Genomic DNA, 22,393 nt, shown 5'->3' with positions numbered 1-22,393 from the left:
TTGTCATTGTTGCAGGAGTGGCACTGTTGCCCTAGACAGGAATGTAGTTTGGGAAGGTGGTGACAGTCATGAGTGTAGCCTGCAGGAGGCTAATGACAAGGGATAAACAGTGCAAGACAGCTGTGAGGGCTCTTTTTTTTACGAGGTGGGTGTTGGTTTGTTTGGGTTTTTTATTCATATAGATTTACAGAATAAGAACTGGGCAGGTACCATCCCGTATCTCCAAGAAGTTCTTTCCCACCCTCTCAGCAACAATGATAGGGGAAGCAGGGGCTGAAGAGCAGAACTACGAATGTAACAACACAAGGCAGAAGAGATGGTCACATTCTTTATTTTCATTTTAAGTCTTTAGCCATCAGTAAAGTGAATGGACAGAAAACAACCAACTGAGCAGAAAAACCCACCTTAGCTGGTTATTTGCAAATATAAATAACTGTGGGACAACCAAAATTGAGCCAAAATAGAAAAATGGAGCTGGGGAATTTAACAGACAAAAGTAAGCCTAGCTGCACTCCCTTTTCATAGTGTCAGTGAAGAGGAAGTACCATAACAAAAAGGAAGCTATGGTTACATTTGATCAGACATTTATTCCAACAGTAGGCATGGAATTGCACTTTCATGAAAATGCCAAAGCTGAATCGAGTCCAGTGTACTGGGGGCATTGTGCGCACTTAGCTTGATTTCTGCTGCAGCTCCTTCATTCTGTTCAGGGCACTGCCAGCTTGAAACCACTCTATCTGTGACTCGTTGAAGGTGTGGTTCAGCATGATTGTTTCTTGGCTCCCATTGGGGTGCTTGATGATGCATTTCAGAGGCTAAAGGAGAAAGACAGTTTTTATTTTCCCCCCTTCTCTTTCAAGGGAGCAAGTTAACTGAAGCTTCTGACAGGAAAATTCCTACATGTTTTTAAAGAATTGAAAATGGAAAATTGTAGCTCAGGGTGGGTTTTAAGATAGAAGTGTGGATGCAGTTTCTTCTAGGGAACACTCGTGCTTAAGCTAACAACTCTAGGAATTAGGAATAGTTACAAGGGTTTCTCATAACTGTTCAGAAAAATGCAATCTGACTATGACTTGCTCTCTAGCCCCCCCAACCACTGGTGCAACTGGTCTCATGTGGCTGGCGGGCTGCACTGCCCACCAGTGCCTGTGCTGCTTCAGGCCTCGAGCACACGGCTCCATACTGTCCTGTCAGCGGCACGTCCCTGCCCAGACAAGACATGCAGACAGTTACCTTCCCAGGTGCAAACTCTGCCAGCCCCACGATGCTTAGCTTGTCCACAGGATGAATCTTGTTGTAGTCTGCTGGATCAGCAAAAGTGAGAGGCAGTAGACCTTGCTTCTTCAGGTTGGTTTCTGCAGAGAACAAACCAAGCATGTTTATAACACACTGCAGGGGTTCAGGATCACCTGCTGGCTGCCTAGTGCTTCTCGTAGTAGTATTCCCACAACAAGTACTATCTTTGTAGCAAAATCAGCATATCCACTGCTTTTGGTGTATCTAAGCAGATACATAACAGGATTCCTGACAAACGGGACCTTGTCATCTGTCAGCAGACAGGGTTCCTGCAGTGTTGAGCTCTGGGGCAAGGTGAACACTGCCTCCACCCAAACCAAATACACTCTGTTTACACACATCACAGAGAAATCCCGACTCACCGTGGATCCTGGCAAAGCTCTTTGTGATGATGACCCTGCCTCCCAAGTGACGTGGCTCCAATGCTGCATGCTCTCGGCTTGATCCCTCACCATAGTTCTCATCCCCAATAACGGCCCATTTGACACCCATTTTCTGTGACAAAAGAAACAGATTTACATTTCTGCAGTCACTCAAGTGAGGAATTAACAATAAATACCCACCCACTAATCTCATTTCAGTGCTACACTACTGACATAGTTGGGCTATGACAACTCCCAGAAAGCTCCCTTTGATTTCAAGGACAGAAATAAAGGAATTAAGTGCTTCACAGCAGTTAGGCACTGCCACCCTTGCTAATGAGGATTGTCCTTGGGATCCAGAGCAAGTCCCTTGCTGCCACCTTTCTTTCCATGGTCCTGTGCCAGAGCAGCCAGCATTCACACCAGCCATGATCCCTGCTCTACTTCAGGAAGTGATATGGGTAACTTCTGTCTACTGGAAGAACCAATCTGAGACTTTAAACATTTGACTAGTCACAGATTAAATACTCCAGGAGGCAAAATTTAGCTGCAGTCTGATGACACCCATGCCTTGTAAGCTGTGCAGTGCCTAAAGGAGTTCTTCCCCTTTCAGCTATGATTTCTGGTCCCCCCTGGGTCTCAAGATGCCCCTCCCTCTTCCCTTTTGCAGGTAGGGAGAGAATCTCCTACAGGTACTGCCATCATCAGAGTAGTCCCAAGAAAAAACCTCAACGCTGAGTGAATTCACAGCTGCTGTTACTTGAGAGCAGGAATGCAAGATATACAGTCTTGGCACAGACTGCCCAAAGTGTGATCATCCTCTTAAAATAGATGTGCCAGGGTAAAGTCTCACCTTGTAGTAACGGGCTGTATCTGGGACTGGCCCAAACTCCTGGGTTAATGCATTCCTCACAGAGTTGGCTTTGCCATTTTCAGTGTTAATGGCACCGATGAGCAGGTTGTTGGAGATGTTGTCCAGGTGGCCACGGAATTTGAGCCATGGTCCAGCTGCAGAAATATGGTCAGTGGTGCATTTCCCTTTTACCTAAAGGGTAGAAGAAAAGAATGTCTTAGGATGGATCACAGTGACTTGGACTTTTCCTCAACACTTTTATTCCGAAGGATCCTCACATCTCTTTTTAAGGGCATGAACCCAAGAGAACTGCATCTGTTACAGAATCAAGACACTGTAAGACAGAACACAATGGTCATTCTGCATGCACTGGGTTCCAAAGGGTACATTACAAAAATGAGCTCAGCCACGACACCTCCTGCCATGTCCTCACATCCCTCAGCAGCAGGTTCAAGTACAAGAAGCAATTAAGCCCCTCCTGCTACAGCTCAGCATCCCTGCTGGGGCAGTTCAGCAAGATGTCAAGTGTTTCCTGTAAGTTTCCAATGTGCACATAAGCCGCCTCACCTTGTAAGAACAGAATTCCCAACCAGAGATAATGACCTTCCAACTGGTAAGTCCCAAAGTGCTTGCAAAGGAATTGCCTACGTCAAAAACCACAAGCACAGCTCGGTATGGCCCTTGGGAGTACCTGCAACTCTCTGGCACTGAGAATCAGCAATGTTTCTGAAGGTCAGTTCCTAAGGGATTGCATTTCAGAACTCACCACAGTATTAACCAAAGTTTTCAGCCTGTTACCACATACAATGAGGAGAAATTATGAGACTGAAATGCAATGCTTAACTATTGTGAAGCAACTTCACTTTCTATAAAATGGGAAGAGAACACACATACTGATGGATGAGAAGTTCCTAACAACCTCATTCAGACAAAATGCATCTTAAAACAGTCAGGTATTAGAGATGTTAATTAAAGAACCCATCCACCTTTCTGCTGCAGGTTATAACGGGGACAAATTCTGCAGACTGCATGGTATGAGTAGGATCCTATTACATGGTATAACAAGCTTAATTTTTCATGGTATTAGCTAACCACTAGCCCAAAGGAGAAAAGTCTCTTAGTTATAACAGAAAGAAGTATCAGAAGAAAACACCTGGAAGGAAGGCAGGCTCTTGCACTTCACTTTCCATACCAATGTGGTTGTAGGGGAGGGAATCACAGATAGCTCAAAGGCACATACAAAGCTTCTAGCAATTGATGTGCAAACCCCTGTTCGAGCAGTCCTGTTGTAGCTGGTGTTCCCCGATCCCCGACTTCACTCCTGACCTTGATGAGGATCAGCATGTCTTCTAGATCCTTGCCATCCCACTTATCAAAGGGCTCAAGAAGCTGAAGGCGCTGGCTTGTGGGGCTCACATCCACATGCTGTCCACTGCCATCCTTGGGAGGGTACTGATAGGTGTCCTGGCCTGGGTCAAACTCCTTCCAAAGAAGAAAGGAAAATCATCAGCCTCAGCCAGCCCCAACAGCACATGAAGAGACCAAGCCAATACAGGCAACTGCACCTGTTCTAGTTTTAACACTAAGGAAGAGGTCAGTGCACGAAAGTTCCCTTACTACATATAAAACAATACTAGTGACAGGCCTTCCCTCCCTCTGTCTTCAGACCGAGCAGTTACCAGCTTGGGCAGCTCATCTGCGTCAGGTGCTTCTAGTTTAAACTTCTTCCCATCTGACCCTGTCAGGTAATCTGTCTCAGGGTTAAATTTTAGGGTGCCAGCAATGGACAGGGCTGTGACAATCTGAAAAAAAAAAAATGACAAATTTAAAGGCATATTCTACCTACCTTCTCTTAAGTTGAAAGTCCTATGCCTAACAGTCTCAAAGCCAGCAGCCAAGTTACCAACCAAGCTACACTGGGTCTCTCCTGCAGGCAGAGGAATTAGCTCCACAGACACCCTGAACTATTCCACAGCCCCCCTCTGGCTGTTTCTTACCTCTGGAGAGGTCACAAATGCATGAGTCTCTGGATTGGCATCATTGCGACCTGTGAAATTCCGGTTGTAAGACGTAACTATTGTGTTTTTCTCCCCTTTCTTGATGTCCTTCCTGTAAAAGAAACAAATGTGCTCACCAAGTCCAAAGGGAATATTGCTTCTAGAAGTCTCACTGCTAAGTCACTTCTCTCCCTCATCTAAGTGGAACATGACAATCCCCCAGCTTGGTTTTGGTAGCAATCACTATATTTTGGAAACATGAAATGGTGCCTGTACACATTTTCCTCCCCTAAGCTCAGACTCAAAACCAAGGATTGTGCAAAACCAATCAGACGCTGATTCCTGGAGGAGTTTTCATAGCTCACGTTGTGCACTGTTGAACTGTCTAAACATTAATCAGTTGCCTTTGGACATCCCACCATTAGCAGCAACAAAGCCACATGAGAATATGTCTCCAATCCCTTCTATTGGGAATTTTCCTCCCTGCCACTCCATGACTGAAGCTGGACCAATTCACTTTTCCTATTTTAAAAGGACTACCCAAACTCCAGTCCACCCTCTCACAGATAACAAATCTCTCTCCCTGCTTTTTATCTACTGTAAGAAGCCTCCAGGTGTGGCCACACTTGTGGCCATTCTGCAGCTTCACTCTAAAGGCTCAATGTACACCTGCAGTCTTTCACAGACAGCTATGGGCAACAGGTTTTTAAGCATATATTTTTAATTCCCAGTGTGTTATACTCGCAATGAAATTTGGCTTCACAGAACAATTTAGGACCTAAAAGATATAGAGTGAAGTCTGTCTTTCACTTTACCTGTCCCACTGGCCAATGCATGGCCCACAAGCATTGGCAAGAACCAGCCCTCCAACATCTCGCAGGATTTGTGCCTGGGGGCAAAGAACAACTTTGTTACTAGTAGAAAGTCTGGAATCAGTTTCTGGGGTTGCTCTTTCAGGAGAAAAGGACACCTGTCTTCTAACAGAAAGCACCAAGCCTGAGAAAATTCCCTTCCTCCTTTCGCTTGCAGGTTTTGAGTCACTTTTATAAACACACAGGGTTTGATCCTAGTAAAGCTGTAAGTTAACACTGGGGAAGAGTGCAAGATGACTTGCCATGATGGTCCCATTCTCTGCCTACTTCAAATCGAGCAATCCAGTCACTCGCAGATATCTGAATGAAGGGCAATGTCTGGTCTGATTAATATCTTACATGCTTCCTGTCCGTGTAATTAGTGACAGTGCAGGCAAGTGTGTATGCCTGCTCCATTCATTCATTCAGCAAACAATCCAATTGGGAGGACAGCTGTTAAGGAAAGGTATGACTGTGGACTTGGTGGGAGGAAGCATTAAGCATTGGCTGGACATAGCCACATGTGAACACCTGGCCCCCATGCTGTGACATTTAACATTTACTATATATTAGAATTAATTAAAACAATTTTCTGTACAGTAAAGGGGAGAAAGTAGGTGATGGTTCCTCTACAGAAACACTCCTTTTAAATCAAATATGAGTTTTGCTGAAAGTTTAGTCTAAAATGGGAACCACCCCTCTGACAAAGGGCTTGCTCACATCCTAAACTGTTCTTAAAGAGAAAACTTGAGTTGCAGGTGGATGCTAGCTCTTCGTCAGCCACGGCCATCCACAGAACTCCAGGAGCACAAGACACCCCTTGCTATGCATACTGTTATCTCCTCAGGGTCTCAGTTTCTGATAACTGTCTCGGCTCTGTCCAGTTCCGATCCATTCTTACACACCCAGGTAGTAAAGTCAAAACACTGTCAAGGTAACAGCAGGACCCACAGGCATAGTAATACAAGGCTGGTTACTACATCAATAATTGTACCTCTAGTGAGAAGTGAAGACAAAGTTTAAGATGTTTCCATTAGTTACCTCTGGACTCCTGAGTACTGCCTGGAAGAGAGTTTAACACTTACTGTTTGGAAGTGTAAAGATCAGCCATACTCACATAACCGTCCCTTTCGATGGTAGCACGGATCTGCTCTGAGCCTGGTGTGATTGTGAACTTAGATTTGCACTTCAATCCATGTGCTAGTGCCTGTTTTGCCACTGCTGCAGAGCGTCCCATGTCCTCATAGCTGGAGTTGGTGCAGCTGCCAATCAAGCCTGTGGTGTTTGATAGAAACAGGAAGGTGGTTACTGCAGCCCCAGTTCTAGGAAGCTTCTCCCCGACCCATCTCTCAGCAGAAAAACCAAAGGACAACCACCTTTTCTGCTGACAAGGAATCTGAAACAGTTTCAGGTACTAACACTGCCAAACCTCCCAGAAATACACTGCGGTCACCAGCAATCTCTTGTCCAGCTTTGGAGGTTGCACAGTCAGAACATGCTACCTGGTCACTAGTCTGGTTATTGTTTTACAAGATCCAAGTGTCACCTGCTTCCACTTTGGTTAAGCTAGTTACAACAGAGAGGTATTGTTCTACAAAGACAGAAAAGGCTTCAAAGCAAGATGGCAAGAAATGGAGGAAATAATGAAAAGAAAGCATTCTGTTACAGTATGAAGACCACATGAGGACATACTGTCTGTCTGGACAACATTCTGGTGCTAACCAATGAAAAATAAATTTCTTTCAGTTACAGCTGTTCTTGATCCTATTTGTAACACTATAGAATAATACATTTCCCACCTGGGATGTGGCCTTTACAACGTATTTGCATTCTTTCCATTCCCCCAGTGAGCAACACTTGAGAGGCAGGCTGACAGGTTACCATGCCACAAGTGATTATATAAATATCCAAGCCTGCTCTTTAGGACAGCAAGTACTAACTTTACTGTGTCCCAAGAGCTCAACAGCCAACTGCTGGGAGGACTGACAATCATGCTCCTGACAGATCTTTATGACAGACAAATCTATGCAACAGACTCTAAATAAAGGTGCTCTTCAACAGATAACATTCCTGTCAACTCCATCATTCCAAAAGTTTCCAAGAAGGAAAAAACCCAAACTTGTCTGCCTCTTGAGATTACAATCCCTGCAACTATCCCAGATCTCATCCCACCCACCTGGCTTGGGTGGCCACTACGCTTCCCAGCAAATTCATATGGCCACAAAGAGATGACACTGCAGGAAAGTCAAAAGACACATGGCAGTAATTAAAGCATTGCTATGTGACCAACTGCTTATCCCATGAGTGCAACATCTATGCCACAAGGATGAAGGCAGAGGAAAGCAAATGCTACCCACCAACTCTGATATCAACAGGCCAGCCCTCCTTTTCTGCCACAGCACCAATATCTGACACAGGGTGCGCCAGGTCTGGTGTGAAAGGTCCATTGATATGCGGCTTCAGCTTTAAGAAACAGTGACAAAGTCAGAAATTACAGTAGCCAAGAAAAAACCTAAAACACAGCAGCAAATCAATTCCTTTCATAGCTCTATCTGGAAGCTGTTTAAATAGGATTCTCCTACACGAACACCGGAGGAGCAGCTGTCAGTGAAGCAGACCTGAGTGTTTGCTACATGTTCTAGCACAGTGTCAGGGGTGTCGCATCAAACTCTCATTTTGGTCCACATTCACACAAAGCAGAGTCACATCACAACATCCAAGATGGCAAGCGTGAAGGAAGCCTTACCTCACTGAGGTTGATTTCTATCACCTGGTCATACTGACAACCAGAATCCGGTACCAAGTGTTGCTGGAATTCGTCCGCCAATGCAGCTATGTCTGGAATAAGAAAGAAAGGAGATCTGAGAAGTGCAGCAAATATGATGGAAAAGAAAAAGCTTGGAATGGCTAAACACAGGGGATGCACCATATACTTCCCCAGCCACTTCATCTATAGACTTCCTGCTTGTATCAGATGACCTACAGGACCACATGAGGTCAGAAATCACAGACACCATTGTAGGAGGATGCTGCTCCCAGAATACACACTCACTTGAACCCACACTTCTACCCACTTCAACTCCCAAACCCTCTTACCAGCTCGCCCAGTCTTGCCCAAGTATTTCTTCATCCGTGCATTATAAGGGAAGACTGATGTGGTAGCTCCAATTTCAGCTCCCATGTTACAGATTGTTGCCATTCCTAGAGAAGGAGTGGGAGCAGAGACCACAGGGTCAAAGAGAAAGTCCAAGGCCATTCAATTCTTCAAAAGTCAGTCCACGGAAAAGACAGCAAAGCCAAGAGAGAGCAGGGAACTAGCTACAGAAACCTGATTCCACAGCAGAGAGGACACACTGACTGCATAATGGCTGGCTCAGCCCCTAACATTTCTGATCAGTACAGTGCCCGTGACCAGACTTTTCTGCAAGGAAGAAGCTGAAAGATAGACTGATTCTTGCAGATACAGAAAGGGATGACAGGGAACCCCCCATCTGCACTGAGCACCATATATATTTACAGCAGTAAGCAGTGTCTCTGCTACCTGCAATGAGTGTCCTGTCCCTCCCTACCACCTCATTTATCTTTACTGAAAGAGACAGAAGTGTAATGGGTTGGATAAAAAGCTTCCAGTGACAGAACACAATTAAAAATAATCCAAACATTTGCTCACAGCACTGTGATCACCCATGCCTTTCAAGGACATAGTAATGAAGCTGTAGAAGTTGCTGTTTTACATTTAACAAGCTAGAAGCAGATATAACGGGTCAAGTTCCTCTGATTTCACAGCAGAAAAATCCCAAATTCCTCTCAGTTTATAAAACCAAATATTCCAAGTTGTAGCCAAGCCATGCAAATGGAGAGGAGAAGCTCAGCTTGAAGGCTGCACTTCAAGCCAAAGGAAGGGACACCTCATAATTTGGTCCTAACTAGCATCATTACAGACAACTGCAATTTTTGCTGGTTCAAATTCAGCAACAAAGCCCCACAATTAGCTAGTGTAAGACTGTGCGTTACAGACTGCTGCTTTCTGGTCTCCTCTCTGCCCTGCCTTTCTAAAAAGCCTTTTCTTTAGTAGCTGTCACACATGTACCCCCTTCAACCTGTTTCTTTCCTCTATCCATAGCCTATTTTAGGCTGAAATTAAAATGTCAGCCTTTATCTCTGACATCTCCACCCTCTAAGCATACACTGGAATACCTCCACCCTTACTCTTATCCTGATGCACCATCTCACAGGATTCTTCACAATTAACCATTCAGTGTTCTCCAAGTCAGAAGAACATTTAACAGAAAGAGGTCACTTTTTCAAGGAGAGCGAGTCCTACCTTGTTACACCACTCTCACCTGCTCTCCCAGTTTGCCGTGTACTTATCACCCAGCCAGGCTAAGGGAGAACATTTAGTACTTCTTGCCTGATTCCCTTCCCAGCCTCCACAGACAACTCAATACCGAGCTCCAACAACAATCCACTCCAGGTAAGAGATTCACCTTGTCTTACCAGTGCAAGAGATTGAATCCACACCAGGCCCGTGGTATTCAATGATGGCTCCTGTTCCACCCTTGACAGTGAGGATGCCAGCCACTTTCAGGATCACATCTTTAGGAGAACTCCAGCCTGAAAGCTTGCCAGTCAGTTTTACACCAATAACCTGGGCAACATTAGGGGAAAGAAAATAAAAATACTAACACTATTTCCTTTCAGCAGCCAAAACAATTCTGCAGAATTTTTCCTAAGAATCTGGGTGGTCACAATACCAAAAAAGAGAAAATCCTGAAGTATCATAACGTGCACAAGGACTGAAACCACTGACAGGGCGAACTGAAGGGAGATCAATACCCGCCTATCACTCTCAGTCCCTGAATAAAAAAGCTGGAAATGGAAAGTCAAAGCTACCAATGAATCACAGACCAGCTGTTTAAGCCAGTGTGTGATTACAAACAAGACTGTAATTGTATATAGTATCTTATATATGTAGTGCCAGAAAATCAACATTTCTTACATATATCTCACCCTTCACATCGAGGAGTAGTATTCCTTTTGCTCCTACCTTTGGGCATTTGAGCTCCCAAGGGATTCCTGCCATGACATCTACAGCATCAGCTCCACCCACACCAATGCAGATTCCTCCCAAGCCACCTCCATTGGGGGTGTGTGAATCTGTGCCGATCAGCATAACCCCAGGGTAGGAGTAGTTCTCAAGAATGATCTGAAAATAAAAATGGATTGTTCGCTTGCTTGTTTGTTGGGAAAAAAAGGGAAAGACAGCAAGGAAGAAGACAAGAAGAATTTAGATCAGTTTTGTATTTTCAGATTTCAGTAGCAAGAAAGTAACTGAATTTGGTTTGGATTGGAAATTCACTTCTGTTTCATCCTCCTCGTGGAGGATGTAACAACAGAACAAGGTACCAAGTCTTAGCCCTAGGATCCTTGCTCATCCCAGGATAGTAAGAAAACTTAAATAGTGATCTCCATTTTTTCACTGGAAGACTCCTTCCTTCCAGTTTAGGCTTCTGCTAAGGTGCCACCTTTCTTAGGGCTCAAGAGTCTGTTCCTTAGCCTCCACACCCTTAATCAACTGCTGAGCAAGTCAGCTCACCTATCCAGAGCTAGCAAGACCTTTCATAGTTTTTATGCTCCCATAGCATTAGAATATCAACAGGCTCCTCCAACCCATGTCACCAGCCAAAACCTAATCACATATTCGAATCCCTCACAAATAAACTGAGAAGCTGACCTTCCCTTATTGCTGCTATTGATTCCACGCAAGACTCTTCAACTATTAACAAAACCACAAAACAGTTCTTCAATGAAAAATTATTTTTTCTATGGTAGCAACACAGTAGAGAACTCAAGCTAATAAACTTCTCACTGCATGTGTGCCACACCTACGTTACGGACAGCCTTTCTGGGAAGCACAGGACTCGCAGCATGTGCTCCAAACAGTTTGGAAAGAATTAAGGTGGCCCTTTATTGAGAAGACCAAGGCTTTGCTTCTACTACTTCCAGCTTTATTTGCTTGTGGCTCACCTTAATATGAGAAAGGTCACTTTCAAGGCTTCACTTTGCTGGAGTTGGACTCTGAAGCTATACAACCCAACCAGTTTTTTCCAGCCAGAGAAAGTGAGCCACAAGAAAGCTGGTAACCATGGCACAGAGCTATGTTGCCACGTGACAGATGTTACAGGTCGTTTCAGAGTACAAATGACCTGAGGCATTTCCATAACTTTTTGAAGAGTTCACCTGTTCTCCTTCCTTTCTCTGTTGTATCACACCAGTTAAGGTAACCTTAGTAACTCATTTTGTAGCTAAGAAAACAGAGCAGAGAGCTCTTGACTGCACCTAGCCACAAGTTCCCTGCTGACAGGATGCTTATCAGTCATCCATTCTACTCCCCACTCCTTTTGCTTCATGCTGCACTTCAAATTTTTACTGCCTCTGACTCAGAGGAACAATGAGAAACGTCTACTGGACCTACAAAGCAAGGTAGGAAATCCTGCCAGAGGTGTTGGTTTTAAATAACAAAAAGCCTCATTAAGTGGTAAGTTATCTTGCAATGGTCATAGTCATTTAAGATGCAAGTGCTATAACAAGAGAATATCAGACTTGGAAACCATTTTGCCTTTTATTCAAATTCACATAGCAACTTGCCATTCTTGAGTACTTAAAGTAAGCTGCTCTGTTTGGTGTCCTTATATACTCTCCTGGTTTTTATGGAACCAAATGCATACAAAATAACCCTAAAAAAAGTATGTTCCCAAAGATGTTTTCCTTACCACCAAAAGCAATTCACATAAGCCCTTTATAGCCAGTTTCATGGCATCACTTTACTGTCCCAATCATACCAAGAGGAGCCAGCCCATAAGCAGTTAAGATATTTCAAGCTTCTGTGATGCACATGGCATGGGCATGCTGTGGGCACTACCTAACTGCAAATCAGGGTACAGTTTGACCAAAATAACCTTTTAAGAAAAACCACTGTTATCAAGAGAGAGAGAGAGGAAGCAAGAAACCTCACCCGCCCCAAGGAAAGCAAGATGTTTCCCTAAGCTGGTGAAATTCTCTAAGGGTTTGCACCTGAGCTCTCTCTTCAGCATAAGGTAAAAGAGCCACTGCACGTTCAGAGATTGCAAACACAGACACACTTTACCTGGTGAATAATTCCCGACCCAGGTTTCCAGAATCCCACTCCATACTTGGCACCAGCTGTTGCTAGAAAGTTGTACACCTCCTGGTTTATGTCCTATTCACACATGGAAGTGCATAGCATTAGTAACACATTTTGTACTTCCATACATCAAGAACTCATTCAAACACATTCCCTTCCCTCCCATGCCTGTCTGTAGTTTGCTCCACGGTTTTGTAGTGGCTAGATGGAGGTGCACACCACTCTTTTAAAACCAAAGGGGATCAAGACTACCAATCAAGTGTAACAGGCCATTTAATTTAATCCAACTTGTAGCTCTACTAAAGCATCTTTTTTAGTTTCCAATTCTGAACAGCACAACAGAAATAGCACAATTAAAGGAAAAACCTGCCAATAAGGCATTTAAAAAGCTCTGTTCAGTTCTTGTATTCTGGGGTGGTGGTGTTTAACCTGTTTCCCTCTCTTCTTCTAGCCCCTCCTTCCCTCTCTACCAGGTGTTTCTTTTGCTTTTACAGATGCTTTGCAGACATTTCAAGCCCCTTAGATCAGTATTTTGGTTTTATTTTTACAGATTAAGAAATAGAAATGGAAGTTGCTCACTGCTAGGGGAGTTGGTGGGTGTCATTTCTCATTCTACCAAATCCCCTGCTTAAGACTCACACAACGCTGCCTTTCTTGCTGCACTACCACCATTATTGGTGGAGGTCACACCGTGAAAATTGCTTGTGAGAATAACCACAGTTGCCAAGGAAGTATGACACTATTATGTTCTGACAGATCTTGGCAGAGGAGTGGCAGAGTAGATAAGATAAGCACTAGGAGGAGTTTCTTAAACTGTTCTCATGCAGCTACCCTTCAGAATAAAGAGAAAGGGGAAACTGGAGATAATGGAAGAATTGTCTCAGTGCACATTTGCTGAAGTTTCCCATGAGGCAGCAGCAGTTCTTTAAGCCTTGTTTTCCACTGGGAGTTGGGTCACTTCACTCTGTTTGTGCATCCCTCCCCCAGTAAAGCATGCTGATGTGCCAGGAGCAGATCCAAACCACCCTCTGGCCTGCCAGCATTCATTGTGTGCCAACTGGCAGCAGCAGAAGCAAAACCCAGTCAGAAGGCGGCAGGACTTTTACTTGCTCTGCTCAAAGCGGATGGCAAAGAAGGGACTCAGCTCAGCTCAAGGCTACAGCAAATATAATTGCACTGCAGAGAACAAATGCAGGAATAGGGGGAAGGGGAAGACAGGAGGTAAAGGGAAGAAGAGAAACTGTCTTATTTAATGTCCCAAATTCTTAATCACACAACTTGGGACTGAGACAAGTCGAGCAAGAACTCCCCAAATTCACTCCTGAGTGGTATAGGTTGCTTTATTGTGGTCTGAAGAAGGAAGCCAGAAGCAGCTACATCAGAAGTTTCTCAGAATAGAAATGGACTAAAATCTTAAAATGCAGCTTAGCTCCCACAAACTGTTTACTGTTTGTAAATTTTGGTATCAACATTCAAGGTGCAATTGCTCCTGGCTCTGACAGTGGACTTAGGCTAGGTCCACTTGGAGTAACAAGATTTTCTCCACCTCTCTGCTATGCTAAGAGCATGTTCTTCCTTGGCAGATGCACTGTGGTATGTAGGACAGAGATGAATGTGCCTATATTTAACAGAAGCCCCTACAGAGGAATAAGCAGTAAAACAGTGAGCAGGAAATTTAAGAGAGACAGTGAATCAGCAGCTGGACAAAAACCACATTGAAATTCCCAAATAAAAACCAACATCCTCCATGATTCTATATACTTTTACATCTACCCTCACTAGCCGTGAAAGCTGCACATGCTTCAGTTAGTTTTCTTCAGCTAATCGCTAGCAAATGGTTTGAAAAACAAAAGTAATTATTTTCTCCCCCCCTCACAGGATATACCAGTGCTATGCAGACATACGTTCAGGAAGTTTTTCACACTGTTGTACTGTGGCATAAAAAGCATAACACTCTAGAGTAATCTGTCTTCCCTTTTTTCCCTCTGAAATAAATTTTTCCTGTTCCCTTAGCTGAAATACCTTCTCACTCTCCAGAACACACATACAACCTGGGCTTCCATCATTAACAGATTAAGACTAGCTTTTCCTACATTCATGGTCCTTTAAACCATGTAATGGATGAATCTCTGCTGAAAAAGTCCCAAATATCCATATACTCTGTTTCTTTGCTGCATCTCTCCTATCTACAGAGCTGACCACCACAGGCAATCTGTTATCATAGCTGACTCATGGCTGTCCTGGGTCAAAAAAAAAAAAAAATCTTTTTCTTTGACTGGAAAGAGGCTGTAAAACAGACAGCATTTAAGTCTCTGCAATAGTGACCTTTGCTCTTCGAAGATCCTTTTCACCACCTAACTGGGCTTCGATGAGGTGATCACAGTGGATGGTGGAAGGCACAGCCACTTTTGGCAGCCCGCTGCTGATGAACTGTAGCATTGCCATCTGAGCAGTGGCATCCTGCATGGCCACACGGTCTGGCCGTAAGCGCAGGTAGGTCTTGCCCCGCTCAATCTCCTGTTTTGCTGGGTCATCCAGGTGTCCATATACAATCTTCTCAGACAAGGTCAGGGGACGGTCAAGCCTGGGGAGAAGAATTGTAGTATCTGCATCTTGTGTACCTCAATGTTTGCCCTTTTAAACATGTAACAGAACATTTCCTCATATCACTTGGACTGTTAGGACCTATTAACACACAGAAACCTCCATGCTCTTCCTACAGCACTAAAATATCAACTGGCAGATGGCTAAAACAAAGGCTCAGTCCAGAAAGTTCAAAAGTATACGGATTGATGTCGCTATGCTTTCTTTTATAGTCTTCCTACACAGTAAAAGAAACATTTCTTGTGTCATACCTCAGGAGGTGAGAGAGAGGTCAGAATCAATTCACAAATACCATATCCCACAGCAAGCAAGTACAACTAAGCAGAATTTCATGACCTCAGACCTTTCATCCTGCAGTTGTACCAGCTGAGGAACCTATTTATGTCAGTGGTGAGACCTTCCAAGAATCACACAATTGTCTAGGTTGGAAAAGACCTTGAAGATCATCCAGTCCAAACATCAACCCAACATTAACAGTTCCCAACTAAACCATATCCCTCAGTGCTAAGTTGATCTGACTCTTAAACACCTCCAGAGATGAACACTCCACCACTGACCTGGGCAGCCCATTCCAATGCCCAACAACCCGTTCTGTAAAGAAGCACTTCGTAATAGAACTAAGTACCTAAGTAGATACAATGACTTGAAACGAGAGCTACCGCATTTAACAAAGGATGCGCAGACTGAAGCACTTCATACAGACCCCTGCCGAGGTAAGTGGAGCAGGAATGACAACTTTGCAGGCACACGAGTCTCTATCAGCAGATTAAGGTCACTATGTTTAAATATGCTATGAATTCTAGCCCTCCTTTCCATGCCTAACGCCTACAGTGAAACACAGGAGAACATTCACTGCTGAAACACAGTGCAAAGGAGCATTAGTCTATAATGAATGCTGCCCACATGCTGCTTCCCCAGAAAGGAGCAAGGGCCAGTATGAAGGCTCCTCAAAGAGGGCATTAAACAAAGAGGACAGAGCCCTTTCTAGCACCTCCTCTGCACCGGCCTTGTTTTCTGCCTGTTGCAGTGCTTCATCATAACCTTCAACTCTTCCCACAGTACTCCACCACTATGTGGTGACACTACAACTCAGTCACATTTGTGACTGCCACTGCTCAAAGCTGCCCTCCCTAGTAAATATTCCCTATGCCAGGGTCCCATTACATTTTTTTCCTCCCCTCACGTCACTTCAGAGCTGAATTCTGCACACTGACCCCTCCCCTCTTCCTTCCTCCACTCTTACCTCTTACGGACAATGTTGATGTTCTTCTCCAGCTTTTCATAATTTATGTATTCATTAGGCTCAAAGTGGCTCATGGCCACCTTGGCCCGCTGGCACAGGACAGGAGCAACATGGTAGCGTCGTATCCCACTATTCAAGGCATGCTGGAAAAAGGAAGAGTATTAGCACTGGAACCTTGCAGAGTGAATTCCTATAACATATCAATAAATCAACTGTTTTTCAGTCGTTATTCTTGGGGCTTTACAGGCTGAGAAATAGAAAAATTGCAAAGGTTTTTAAAGGCACCCGATGAATATCTGATGGTACAATACTGCATATTACATTAAACAGTGGAACACCAAGTTACCCAGAATGGGTAGCATTTACCAAATTATTTTACATTTCTAATTATAGCACCAGATGCCTTACACTTTCAGTGAGAAAAGTGCTTTCAGGCAATGCTAAAATAATTCTCAGGCAAACACCAGTTTGCTATACTCCTGACATATTACAGCCATGGTGGAGAAGAACCTATGCAGTTTCCAAAGCAAGCAAAGCCTAGGTTTGTATTTTCTCACTGGTATTGAGTTTATATTGAAGGACTGGCAGGTGACACAGTATGGGACTGAGTAGATACCCATCTGTTCTATCATCACATACTAAGTTCCCCATGCAGGGTCCCTGCATACCATTACAAAGCTTATTATATTTCCACATAACATGAGCTATGTTTCAATGCTTGCTAGAGTGACTTTGATGTACATGCCTGGTCTACAATGTAACAGAGCAGGAGAGAGGCACAACCTGGAACAAATACATCAGCTGCACCAACCTGGATGCACAGATCCACGTGCTATTTATCTACAATTTCTCAAAGACATACTCACCCTTCCCTTAAGAAAAACATGCCTTACAGGTGAGTTAACAGCAAGACAGATGAATACTGCAAGCTGAACACATCAGCAGAAAATGCCATGGAAAGAAAGCCCAAATTTCGCTTGGCAACTTCCACAGTGAAACAGTTCCCTGGAACATGGGAGAAGGGCAGGCTATGATGAGGCACCTTTACAGCACCTGACCTGAAAGAGCCAGGATTAAAAGGCTCTCACACAGCTTTGTAAACTGAGACAGAGGGCAGCCTCCATAAAAACTTCCAAGGATTTGGCACATGCATTTCTTACATCCTTTGAAAGTCTCAGTCATCAGCACTAGAAGGTCTGGAAACAGACTGAAGACAAGAGTTCAGGGGTTTTCCTCCTCCAGTATTACGCAATCAATCCTGTTTTTTCTATTCATCCTCTACTTCAGCATTACAAAGTTTTGGTAAATACAGGTCAATAAACATAGCAGTATTGCATTAAATATGCCTTTCATATGTATGCTTATAAATCAGGAAATACTCCTTGCACAGAACACAATCACAGTACCTACCACCGGTTTTGCATTGTCAAAAATGCTAGTCAGTTCTTTAGGTCTGTTTTTAATGTTTCCTTGCAAATATTTTCTTGAGTTTTCTTGTAACCAGCATTGAAAACATTGCCTGAAATAATCACAATCAATGAGATGTCACAATTTTTTTATCCAAATCTCTTGCTTTATGTCCTTTTGATAACATTTGTTAGTATCTTACACAATAAAAAGTTCAGGAAATCTAGTGAGATCATAATCGCTAGCTCACTAGCAATAAGGGTTTAGTTTGGTTTTTTTTACCAAACAATCCTAAGCTATTAGATAAAGAGCTTTTGGTAGGAGCAATACGGACCTACAGCAGCTGCACACTACTTTCATTAAAGAATATTTCAAGTAAGTGAACATAGCGGTACAAGAGAGGGCACTGCTCCTCCAGGAGTGCAAACGAAACCCAGTCATCAAATTTCACTGTGCTGCACTTTAAGCTTAGAACTTCCAGAACATATCATAGGTGTCAGAGTTGAGACTTCTCCTTCTTCCAGCAGCAAAAAAACCCAAAACCCAAACCCCCAAACAATCCAAACACCACCCAGCTTCTTACTGTTTAACATACTTAAGCTGCTCTTTACTGGTAGCCATGTAACTTCTGTGTTCGTTTAGTTATGCCTTTTTTCTTAGACTTAAGAATTTCCCAGCACAATTAATGCTGTGGAAATGTCTTTGTCTCACAAGACATCCATTATCTTGTGAAAGTTTCCAACTGCTGGAGTGGCTGAAAGAAACACTGAGGGATTTCATCAATGTTTATTAAAGAATTATCTTTTCCCCAGACCAGGAAAAGTATTTTGGTCTAATGCAGTAATTCCTTCTTTCCATTTCACCCCCCCAACCCTGTAACACAACTGATTAAGAGTTCCTCCTTGTCACCCAGTAAACTGAAAGCTAAATTCCACCATAATTCAGCATACAGAAGAACACATTTGCAAACTAAAGTAATGGCAGAGGCTTCATAGCATTCTAGTCCTGCCTGGGACCAAAGCTGATTATGATAAAAATCTGAAGCAGGGCTCTCCAAAGGGAGGTGCAAATAAACCTTTCAGATAAAATCTTTTCAGTTTGAACATACATGTCTATGTATCTTTTTACTTCATGAAATTGCTCGATTAAATGTAGTATTTATTCAAATACTATATAAATATTGACATGGTAGTCACAGAAGTAGCAATACAAAGTAGTTGACTCCTGCTTGACCACAACTTCAGGCTACCAGAAGTGGGAAGGGAGCATGTTTGAGGTGAAAGAATGTGTCTGGACATGGAGATCGGCAAGAGAAGTCTGCAAAACTGAAGGCCTGTTTCTGTGATGGCCAGTAAGAATGGGGAAAAATAATCACCTTAACCAATCAGTTCCAGGAGACTAGAGAATCATTTTTGTCTACATAAGACTTAAAAGGCACCTATTAAAACTGTGCTCTCTTCATTTTACTGCAATTTAAATCTCATCCGAGACTCTACTCTATTGGGAATCAATCTGATTCAAGACAGTTGTTCTCACGTTGGTGCCCAGCAAGCCTAAGGATCCATCACCAACAATGAGCAACAGCATCCACTGCCTGGTTCAAAAGTCTGATCTCACCTCATAAAGAATCTACAAGATATCACTCATCACACTTGTTGATTCTCCATGGCTGTCCTTTTTCCACTGTATCCTCAGAAAGAGGGTGGTAGAAAAAGAAGATTAAGGAAAAGCCACAAGCCTAACAGTTTCCAGCTTCTCTCTCTCTCACTCATCCCTGAAATAGTAGGTGGTCTGGAAGGCCTTCTGTGGTGTATTTTTATGTAGTGAGAAGTACCTTGAGACCAATAGCCAAGGGAAGTAGGCAGTCAGCAATATATACATTTTCCCTTTTGTCCAGGAACTGTTAATTTCCAGACTGACCACCCAGCAAATGGGTGCCAAGTGATGTCCTCTCACCTGGCACTGAATCTGTTATCCCAGCATCTGAGTGTCCTTTTCAGATTTCAGTAAAAGAAATGGCAATAATTATCACAGGGCTCCTAAGTCTATGGGTATTTTGGCAGGGTTAAACTTCCTTAAAAGACTTAAAAAAGCCAGTCTATTAAATGGGTCATTATTTTTGAAATCTCTGTAAGGAAGCCAGCACTTATCTTTATAGATTTGGAAAGCTCATCTTGAAAAGCTAGCTACCTTGCATTTCGCTCACCACAGTGAATGATCCAGATGCAAGGGGAGTCTGAATTCAGAAACTAACTTACATTTTGGCAGCAGATATGGTAGACAAGTCCAGTAAGCAAAAGCTCACGTTCAAAAGAGTAGAAACTGTGCTACACGCACTCCCATCTGCAAAATCAGTCCTAGAAATCCTAGCCGAAACCCAAAATACCATCTTTCCTCATCCTCCCTGATGTAAGAATATTGGCCAAGTTTCCAACATTCACCATGATTCAGACTAAAAAAAGCAGTGTAGTATAATCAAATTGTAAATGCAGTCTAATTTTCTAGACCCACCTCCAAAGAGCAACCAAAATTAGGGTTTTGAAGATCAGTTTAGCTCTAGCCAGCACTGATTTTTGCCAGCATACACAGAACTTCCCATACAAAATTTCAGTACTTGCCTACGAATCCCTGATACTTTGAACAGTTCAGAGTTTTACAGTACTACTCTTTGAGTCAATCCTCAGCCAACATGGCTTGAGAAATGGGATGCTACTAAAAGCATCTCTCAGACAGGCATGAAAAAGATCTCAACCCTTTAAGGCTATTAGAAAAATTGTACTTTAAATCGGGCAGTTAGCCCAAAACAAGCTAATTCAAATTTATTTCCCTCAGAGGTAAGCTTCCTATGCAGTTCCAATTCCAAAACAGTTCTAGGATGTGAGACGAGTAGAACCAATGTTAATAACCCATGGTCAATGCTGGCATTATCATAGTGAGTGGCAAGATGATCCTCATATTCATTAATCTTTAGGCTGCTAAACGTGGGAAAAAAAAAAATTGCATCTGAAAGAGATCACCTAGAAGCATATTTGATTATCATCATAGATTTAGTCCTTCACAGGGGAAAAAAAACACATACCTTGAGCTTGATATAGAATACTAAATTCACCATATTCACTGTGCTAGCACAGTTGTTTTATATTAGACAAATATTAATTTCAGCAAATGACTGTTTGTTCTCATGTGACGACACACCATAAAATGAGAAAAAATTCATCATCTTAATAAAGGATTTGCCCTCATTCTATGAGTAGTCTTTTCTGTTCAAAGTGAAAATTAAAAACTCTTTAACAATTAAGAATGAATATAACAAGTTAACTGAAAGGTGCTATTCTGTTACTTTTGCTTACATTAAAAAAAGCTATGAGGCCTACCTCTAAAGTAAGGAAGTAATATAAAACATGAATTAAGCTTCACAAAGTACTTTCAGTATACTCGAAGCCAAGTTCTTAGTTTGGCTCCCTAAGAAAAGGGAACACATTGGCCAAGGTCACAAATGGCAAACTGAGAAGTTAAATTGCCTGACCTCATCCCATGCTTTATTAAGGGGAGTACAGGCTTCCTTATCCTTGTTAGCGGCCCTAAAAAATAAAACTGCATTCTGATATTTACCTCCCAGGCTTTAAAAAAATAATGAAGTCTTTGTTATGGAGTACACACTAAATACAATAATGTCTCAAATAAGAGAATCTCCATGGCAAGCTCATATTACAGGCAGATGTGATTTTTAGAGGTCATGATAAACCAAGTGAATCACTATCGCTGCCTTGGAAAAGAGGAAGTTTATGTGCCTGTCCAGGTGGCTTTTTCAGTCTTCCTAGGTCCTATTTATATGTAGATCCTGGCATCTTTTTCACCCAGGGGCTTCTGTTCATATTAAAAGTAGATTTCTGCATAGAAGTAGCCAAAAGATAGCCTTTGCACTCATTCACACAACGAGGAGTCACCTTGTGCTGTGGCTGCACACTGATATGGGGAAGAAATATAAGACAAAGAAAAAAGCATGTCCCTGGAAAAGGCTTTTTATTGTCCATGCCCTCAGGCTCACCGCTCCGCCCGGCACCCCGCCAGGCCCGCGGTTTGACAGCGACCCGAGCCCACCGAGGCGGGGTCCAGCCGGGACAAGGGGCAGGCGGCGGGCCCAGGCCGCGTCCCCGCCGCCCCGTTCACCTTGCGCTCACCTTGAGGGCCAGCCGGGCCCGGCGGCGGGAGGCACCCTGCCCCGGGGCCCGGGAGGCGGCCGCGTTGCCGCCGCGGCCGACCCGCCATCGCCATAGAAACGGGGCGCCGGGCCGCGCCGGGGACACGCTGACCTACAGGCGGAGGCGGGAACGGGCGGGGACAGCCCGGCCCGGAGGCTACGGCCTCCCGCCCGCTAGGCGGGTAACGGTCCTCGCCCCACCGCGGCTCCCGTTCCCGCCCGCTGCAGCCGCCACCACGCCGCCACCACGCCCCCGCGCTCGCTCGCCCACGCCGCCCCGCTCACCCGCAGCCGAGCCGCCAGGACGCAGTACGGCGCCATTTTGTTCACTGACAAAGATGAAGTCGCGCCTCGATGGCGTCACGCGGCCCCCTTCACAACTCCGGCGCGCGGGCGGGGCGTCAAGGGGCGGGG

General features: G+C 43.8%; 1 protein-coding gene across 1 annotated transcript; it reads right to left on the bottom strand.

Moving 5' to 3' along the window:
- Window positions 1–315: 315 nt before the first annotated feature.
- On the bottom strand, window positions 316–22,371 carry ACO2 (aconitase 2). Its single transcript, XM_074902573.1, has 18 exons — window positions 22,265–22,371; window positions 16,372–16,514; window positions 14,850–15,108; window positions 12,507–12,599; window positions 10,407–10,565; window positions 9,857–10,007; window positions 8,456–8,560; window positions 8,106–8,197; window positions 7,717–7,822; window positions 6,477–6,634; window positions 5,324–5,397; window positions 4,509–4,620; window positions 4,191–4,313; window positions 3,838–3,993; window positions 2,512–2,703; window positions 1,659–1,791; window positions 1,234–1,355; window positions 316–815 (listed from the first exon to the last, which is right to left on the bottom strand). The coding sequence occupies exons 1-18, from the start codon at window positions 22,298–22,300 to the stop codon at window positions 672–674; spliced, it is 2,358 nt and encodes a 785-aa protein (XP_074758674.1). The 5' UTR covers window positions 22,301–22,371; the 3' UTR covers window positions 316–671.
- Window positions 22,372–22,393: the final 22 nt, after the last annotated feature.

Source organism: Athene noctua, chromosome 3, assembly GCF_965140245.1.
Source record: "Athene noctua chromosome 3, bAthNoc1.hap1.1, whole genome shotgun sequence".
Classification (NCBI taxonomy): domain Eukaryota; kingdom Metazoa; phylum Chordata; class Aves; order Strigiformes; family Strigidae; genus Athene; species Athene noctua.
Note: the sequence above shows the minus strand (reverse complement) of the source record. Positions and strands in the feature narration are given on the sequence as shown.

Coding starts and splice junctions, on each gene's coding strand:
- ACO2 (XM_074902573.1), bottom strand. CDS start 22,300: ATGGCGCCGTACTGCGTCCTGGCGGCTCGGCTGCGG. Junction 16,515..22,264: donor TCCTGGCGGCTCGGCTGCGG/GTGAGCGGGGCG, acceptor TCCTTTTTCCAG/CATGCCTTGAATAGTGGGAT. Junction 3,994..4,190: donor CAGATGAGCTGCCCAAGCTG/GTAACTGCTCGG, acceptor CTTCTTTGGAAG/GAGTTTGACCCAGGCCAGGA.